The 7,696-nt window shown below is 59.6% G+C and overlaps 1 protein-coding gene across 1 annotated transcript; it reads right to left on the bottom strand.

The window, feature by feature from the left end:
• Window positions 1–614: 614 nt before the first annotated feature.
• Window positions 615–6,896, bottom strand: HIPK4 (homeodomain interacting protein kinase 4). Its single transcript, XM_040445843.1, has 4 exons — window positions 6,254–6,896; window positions 3,214–3,570; window positions 1,615–2,463; window positions 615–871 (listed from the first exon to the last, which is right to left on the bottom strand). The coding sequence occupies exons 1-4, from the start codon at window positions 6,716–6,718 to the stop codon at window positions 692–694; spliced, it is 1,851 nt and encodes a 616-aa protein (XP_040301777.1). The 5' UTR covers window positions 6,719–6,896; the 3' UTR covers window positions 615–691.
• Window positions 6,897–7,696: the final 800 nt, after the last annotated feature.

The raw sequence follows: 7,696 nt of genomic DNA, 5'->3' as shown, positions 1-7,696 counted from the left end.
CTCGCATGTCTGAACACTGGAGTGTGCACCGAGCGTGAATTTCTGCCTGCCAAGTGAATTGACACTTAGCGTGACCCAAGCATGGGTGAGTGCATGCCAAGCCTGTGCACGTGGCAAGGGCAGGTCAACAGAGGAGACCTGGGCATTTGGCGAGCTTGGGTTGGCAACTGCTGAACACCGAGAATGATCTGAGGGTGGATTCTCCCGTGCCAAGCACGTAGCATATTTAGGGGGTGGGTCAGCGAGCGAGCGCAGCCTGTCCCTTCCCAGTGCGATGGCAGCCCAGCCTCCAGCCTGAGCCGGTAGCCGACTGGGCGCAGATCGGAGAGCAGGGCCCTGGCCACCGGCCTGAACCCCACCCTGGCACCAGGCCAGGCTTCACGCAGGGCTGCTGAACAGTTCTTTATTGAAATAGGCAGAGGCGGCGGGGCCAAGGGCATGCGCGGGGCCAGCGGGGTACAGCCCCCTTCCTGTGTCCCTTTGGCCCAGGGGGCCACGGGCCAGACCCCAAGGCCCTCCTGTGTTCAACGTGTGTGTGCTGGCATGCATGCACCATGGGCGAGGGTAATGGGGAATTTCTGGATAACTATCTTTCTGTAAGAATAATCTGTGGGTTCAGGAAATGGCTCTAAGGAGGGGATCCCAGCCCAGCTAGCGCAGCCCCCGGTGATGGGCAGGGGTGGGGTCACCATCAATGGTGCCCACCGACATGCTGCAGGAAGCTGGTGGTCCGGGGTGCACCATGCGGGTGAACGTGGTGGGGTGGGAGCCCCTGAGCCAGGGGCCCCCTGACACCCTCCAGGGTCCAGTCTGGCTCACTCAGCCATTCCCCAGGGCAGCTGCTGGGGTCGAAGAGCTCAGGGCCCGGCCTCTGTGGGGGAGAAGAAAAGACCATCAGCCAAGAAGCCCCCCAACCCTGGGAACCACCAGCCTGCCCCTCACGGACTCTCTCCACTCCTGAATGAAACCCTTCTCACTTCCTGAGGGCGATTTTGTTGGACCCACGTTGTAACTTTGGGGCCTGAAATAGCATATGTGGAGACCTTAAGGGATTCTGAAGGAACTTCTTTCCGAGGGGAGGTGAGCACCTAATAAGGCCTTGTTCCGAGTGTTGGGCCTTTATCACTTCCTGTAGATGGATTAGTACTACGTTCTTAGTTTTCACACAGCCTGAAAGTGCATTAGTATGTGCTGAGCCTTGTCACATCATGAGAGTAGGTTAATGTGTGCCGAACTTTACGTCCTGAGTATGAGTTATTGTGTGCTGAGCCTCTTAACCTGAAGTTAGTAGCGTGTGCTGAGCCTCATCGCATTGTAAGGGTGGGCTAGGGTGTGCTGAATGTTACATCCTGAACACAGGCTGTATCAAATCCTAATCGTATCCTGAACATGGGTTCGTGTTTGCTGAACCTTATCACACCCTGAGAGTGGACTAGTATGTATTGAGCCCTGAGCCAGCCGCAGGCAATGCAGACGTGCGGGGGGCAGCGGGGGAGGGGGGACGGGGGCGGGGTGGTGGGCAAGGCCTGGTTCACGGACACCCCCATCTTGGAGCTCGGGGAGGCCCTGATCCCAGAGCCACCTGCACCCCGCCGGCCCACCTGGCTCACTCACGTCAGCATCCATGGTCATATCCTCGATGTCTGGTCCATCCCCATCCCGCTGCAGGATGGCAGGCGGCTCGGCAGAGGCCCCGCGGCGCTCTCCTTTGGCCCAGCCGCTGCCTTGGCACGGCCCATCGTCGTCAGGCGAAGCCTGGCTCAGCCGGATGAGGTTACTGAAGTTAGAGTCCGATTTGGAGCCTGCGGGAGGCTTGCGGGCCTTGTGGCGGCCTGCCAGGCGGCTGCCGTAGAAGGCCAGGATGGGCTCAGGGCCCGCGTCGGGCGCCCGGCGGCCAGCGGCGGCTGCCTTCAGTGGGGCCAGCATGTCGGGAACCACATCGGCTCGGGTCTCCCCCCACAGCCCACGCCCCACCTCCTGCAGACTCAAGTCATCCAGCTGGTCGATGGCCCTTTGCATGCCCGGTGCCTTCTCCTCGCAGAAGAAGGGCCCGCTGCCCACCACGCTGCCCAGGCCCACGGCCTCCTCCTCCTCGGCCAGACGGTAGTAGGGAGGCCCGTCTTCCGCAGCGGCCACCACCGGCGTGGGCATCTTGCCCTCCGCCTGCAGGGAGAGGCGGCGGCCGCGCAGCGAGAGCTGGTAGTAGCGGGTGGTCTCGTGGGCACTGCGCAGCTGCTGCATGGACACGAAGGGGTGGCGCAGGGCTGCGCTGGGGCTGATGCGTTCGTGCGACTCCCACGTCAGCATGCGCTTGATCAGCTCCACCATGCTCTTGAGGTCAGCACGCTCCGCCAGCGCCTCGCGGTCCGGGAACGTCAGCCGGGCGGCCGCCCCACCGCCATTCACCGTCTCGATCTGGTCCAGCGATTTGAGCATGTACTTGCGGCGCTCCAGGGGGCGCACCTGGTGGGACCCGGAGGGGGGGGGAGCGGGGAGGGGGTACGAGGCTGACGTTGAATCCAGGCCTTGGGCCTTGGGTGCTTCCGAAGTGGGGCCCACACATGACCCACCCTCCTCCAGCCCCAGTTCCCAGTGTGCCCTGGAGGCTGGTCCAGGGCGCTCATGTTGCTACGAAGTCCACATGCCTGAAGCTAGGCTTCCGGTTCTGCCTGTGATCTGACTCAGAGCTCTCTTGCTGCTGGAGGGCCACACCTACTCCCCAATACCAGACCCCCACCCCCCCCACACCGCCCTGGTATGACCCAGAGCCCTCCTACTGCTGCAGGAAAGGTACCTGTGTTCTGTGGTCCTCCTGTCATCTAACCCAGAGTCTCACTGAGCCAAGTTTCACTCCCCCGCCACACCTGTAGTCCTCCCCAGATCCATGGGTCCGGCCCCTACCAGCTGCTAGCAGAGGGGCTGTTCGAAACCTCTGGTCCTCCACCCCCGAGCCCGGTCCTCCAGGGCTCCCAGTGGTCGAACCTCCCTGCCACACTAGCGTGCTGCCCCCGGCCACGAAACTCCGAGGAGCCACCATCCACCTGCAGTGCCACCTTCGGTCTCACCCACGTCTCTCATGCTGTGACCACTCCCGCAGCTGACCCTCGAACTTCCGGTCCTCTCCGAGGTCTAACCTAGATTTCTTTTTTCTCGATGTGATGCGGCAGCCCCCGCCCCCCGCCACCGCTGCCCTCGCCCCGCCTGCGCCCCTACCTTGGTCTCAGCCAGGTAGTCGGCCGAGGACTTGAGCTGCCAGGGGTTGCTGGCATCAGGGTGAGGGTTGCGCTTGAAGAAGTGGTGGGCCTTGCGGGCGGCGTGCAGCAGGTGGGGCTTGGGCAAGCCCTGGGTCTCACAGATGTAGCGCACCTGGTCGTACTCGTTGTTGCCCGGGTAGAGGGGCCAGCCCAGGTGCAGCTCGGCCATGACACAGCCCAGGGACCACACGTCCACCTTCTCACAGAAGGGCAGCCCCAGCAGAATCTCGGGGGCCCGGTAGAAGCGCGACTGGATGTATGGCTCTTTCACGTAGCGCACCTCGCTGAAAATGCTGGCTGAGCCGAAGTCAATCACCTGTGTCGGGGGAGGGAGGCAGGTGGGCAGGGCGAGGGACAGGGACAGCCGATCGAGGCCTCCCCGGTGTCTCTCGCCAGTGTCTTTCTGCATCTGCCATTTGGCCATCGCCGTGTCTGGGAGTCTTTATCTCTCATTTATGTCCCTGTCTTTGCCAGTCGATGTCTCTGGTTTGCATGTTGGTTTCTCCGTCTGTTTCTTCCCACTAGAACCTATGTCTGTGAGGGTTAGGATCCCTCTCTTTGTCCTTCGGTCTACACCTCGTCCATCAGCAAATCTTGTTGGTTCCACCTTCTGAACAGATCCAGAATCTGCCCACTCTGTATCCCAGCCTCATCGCCCCCCACTGCCCCGTCCTGTCCTCCATCGTCTCCCACTGAGGCCAATGTAAGGGCCTCTTCTCTGGTCTCCCTGCTCCTCCTTCGGTGCCCCAATCTCTGCATCAGATGCACCCTGAGAGATCCTATGAAGACCTGACTCAGATCACGTCCTTCCCCTGCTCAGAACCCCCCTGTGGCTTTATCACATCCTGTGATGAAAGCCAATGGCCTCAGTGTGGCCCCCAAAGCTTGAGCAATCTGCCCCATCACCTCTCTGCCCTCAGCTCCTCCCCCTTTCCCCCTCGCATGAGCCTCTCACTGTCCCTTAAATAAGCCAGGTGCATTCCCAGCTCGGAGACTTTGCACTGGCTGATCCCTCTGCCGGGAATGCTCTTCCCCCAGATGTCCACACGGTTCCCTCCTCTCAGGTCTCAAATGTTACCTTCTCAGTGAGACCTCCCCTGCCCATCCTATGAAAAACAGCCTCCCCCACCGTTCCTATTCCCCTTCCCAGCACTCTGCTTTTCTCCAGAGCTCTGAACACCACCTCACACACCATACATTTTACCTTTCAGTTGAGTTCATTGTCTCTCTACCCAGCTAGGATGTCAGTCCCATCAGGGCAGGGATTTTGTCTGTTTCACTGCTGCCTCCCCAGAAACTTAGAACAGTACCCAGCACACAGCTAGGGGCTCCGTCAAGAGTGAATGAATGAATGAATGAATGAATCAGCTTTATGTCCCTGCCATTCTTTCTGCCTCTTGTTTGTAACTCTCTTGTTCTTTTTTTTTTTTTTGCCTTTTCATTGTTTGCCTGTTCATAGTGCCTCTCATCTCTCAGCGTCTCTCTCTGTCTCCATCTCTGTGTCACTGCTAGGAAGACACCTCCCTGAAGCCCCGACCCTCTTCTGTCTTTATCATCGGACACTGTTCACATCCCTCGCAGGCCCTCGGAACATGACAGGGGCTCGACGAGCACCTGCTGAACCAGCACTGTGAATGTGGCTGAAAGTCTGTCTCTCTCAGGGCCATGGGCCATTTTCACTCTGAATGTCCAAGACTCTATCTCCCTGCCTCAGTTTCCCTCTCCGAGTTTCCCTGCTTTTCATTCAGCTACCCCTCACTTTCTAGGTGCAGGAGGTGGTATGATGAAATGACTCTTAATCCGGACTCTAAATACAGACTGCTGAGGCCTGAATCTCAGAGCTTGAGGGACCCTGGGCACTCAGTGTTCATGGGATCCATCCATCCATCCATTCCACAGACACGGGAGGGGTGCCAACACTGGCCAGGTGTTGTGGATCTGTCCTGTTTCCTGCTGTGTTCGTGGGAGCCTCTCTTTCCTTGGGTCTCTGTCCTTCCATCTCTTAGGGCAAAATGATCTGCCTTTTCATGTCTCTATATCTCCCCGTGACTCTGACATTCATTTAGCATTGTCTCCGCCACAGGGCTGTGCTGGCAGATGCCAACAGATCTGACGTGGCTGCCTTCACGGAGCTTCTAGTTCAGACCCATCCCCAGACAGTAGTAGCAAACCCAGAAGTGGACCGAGGCGCCAGGGCTGGGATTGGGGGCACAGACAGGGGTGCTAGGGCAAAGGGATTGGGGCTGGGATGGGAGCGGACACAGGCAGGCAGAGGGGCCGGGAATGAGATGGAGGGGACCAGGGGCTTGTGGCCTGCAAGGCCCTGTGTGACCGGTCCCCGTCACCTCCCTGATCCCCTTTCCTTCCTCTTCTCACCCTGCTTCAGCCACCCTGGGCTCTGGGGTGCTTCTCAAACACATAGATAGACTCAGATCACTCCTACCTCAGGGCCTTTGCACTAGTTTTTCCTTCTACCCAGATGCTTTTCCCCAGATGTCTACATGGTTACCTCCTTCCTTTGGGACTTTTCTCAAATGTCACCTTCCCAGTGAGGCCTCCCTGACCTCCTTGTCGACAGTTTCACTCAGCACCACCAGTCAACACCCCACATCCTCCTCCCTACTTTATCTTTTCTCCTTCTCACTCATATACTATATTTGACTCATTTGTCTTGGCGACTCCATTTCCCCCACCAGAATGTCAGCCCCGCAGAGACAGGACTGGGCCTCGAGGAGGTGAACTAGGAACTGGACAAGGACGAGAGGCCTCAGGTCTGAGAGACAGAGGATGTCAGAATCGGGACAGGGAGATGAGGAGTTTAGGACTAGGAGGTGGGGACAGGCATCAAGGGCAGGGTAGGGCAGAGGAGACTTCAGCGGCGTGGGGGTGGGGTAGGTGTGACAAGGGAGCCCATGGTGACAGGAGGGCGTCTAGGGCTGGGGGAAGCCAGGAGAAGACCGGAACGAGGGACACCGTCACCCCAGGGCCGCCCCACTCACCTTGACCCTAAAGGGGCAGCGGGTCTGGTCCACCAGCATGATGTTCTCGGGCTTGAGATCGGCATGGATAATCGCCAGCTCCTTGAGCCGAGCCAGGGCTCTGAGCACCTGCAGGGTGACCGTGCGGATGTGGCGGGCAGGGAGGGGTGCGAAGTTGTTCTCCTTCTGGAATTCGAAGAGGTTTTGCTCCAGCAGCTCGAAGACCAGGTAGAATTTGAGGGCATCATGGAAGAACTCGAGGAAGCGGATGACGTGGGCCTCCTCTGGGTCCAGGCCTCTCATGCAGCGCAGAAGCTTAAGCTCATTCTTGATGATGCGGTTGCGGTAGGCATCGTTCTTGAGGATCTTGATGGCCACCATCTCCCCCGTGCTTCGCCGCCAGCCCTTGGCCACCTCCCCGAAGGTGCCCTTGCCTAGCACCTCAATGATGTCATAGCAGTCGGTCTCGGACTGGATGGTGGCCATGGTGCCCCTGCCACCGGGCACTGCCCTGCTGTCGCCCTCACCCCACAGGCTTTGCCTTTGAAGCCTTCGGCCCCACCACCGGCTCCGAGGCCCCCCCAGTGGGGGAAAGAGAACCGCACTTGTATCTCCCGCTGCGAGGTTCGCCCCTACCTCCCTGGCACCCCCCAGCCCCCTGGGCCTCACTGCCAGTCTGCCAGGGGCCACACCCCTCCCCCGAAGCCCTCCTGGCTTGGGACGAGGGGCCCCAGGCGCCCCCGAATGGGTTCCAGCGTTGCTGAGTGGCTCTGGTTCTGTTGTCGGAGACCTGAGCCCCAGGCTGGAATGGGGGGTGGGGTGGCAGGTAGAGCCCCCTCCCCCACCCAGTGGCGGAACCTGGAGGGGCTGGACAGGTGAAGCGTTGACTAAGAAGGAAGTCTGATCCTGGACCTCTCGGCCGGAGGGCAGGGACATTCCTCAACAGAGGTGAAGGGCTGGGGGGATGTGTGTGTGTGTGTGTGTGTGTGTGTGTGTGTGTGTGTTCAGCAAACACCCACCCCTGCCGGTGGCTGCAGTAGGAGAGGTATGACTGAAGCAGGGCCAGGTGGTAAAAGGTCTTCACTGACAGGCTAAGGAGTTTGGAGTCATTTAGGGTCCTGGGGTACTGGGTACAGGGTACTGGGGAGCCACAGAAGGGCTGTGAGCAAGGCAGGACAGCATCAGATTGAAGTATCAGAAAGCTACTGTGTGAATAAGAGTGGAGGGGACGAAACTGGAGACCCTGAGCCTGGAGCGGGGCCCAGGTAAGAGAGGGTGGGGTGTCGGGGAGGAGGCTGGTGTATGAGACAGGAGGCCAAGCTGTGGGACTGACGGGTTGGGGGAGGGGGGGGAAAGAGGGAACCATCCAGAACAAGGCCCAGGGCTCAGGGATGGTCCCTCAGACAGGGACACGGTCCCTCAGATAAGGAGCACTTTAGGGGAGAAGATGCTGGTGTCAGATTA

This window comes from Herpailurus yagouaroundi, unplaced genomic scaffold (genome assembly GCF_014898765.1).
Source record: "Herpailurus yagouaroundi ecotype Mexico unplaced genomic scaffold, PumYag 194, whole genome shotgun sequence".
Classification (NCBI taxonomy): domain Eukaryota; kingdom Metazoa; phylum Chordata; class Mammalia; order Carnivora; family Felidae; genus Herpailurus; species Herpailurus yagouaroundi.
The sequence above is the reverse complement of the archived record's forward strand: the minus strand, read 5'-3'. Positions and strand labels throughout refer to the sequence as shown.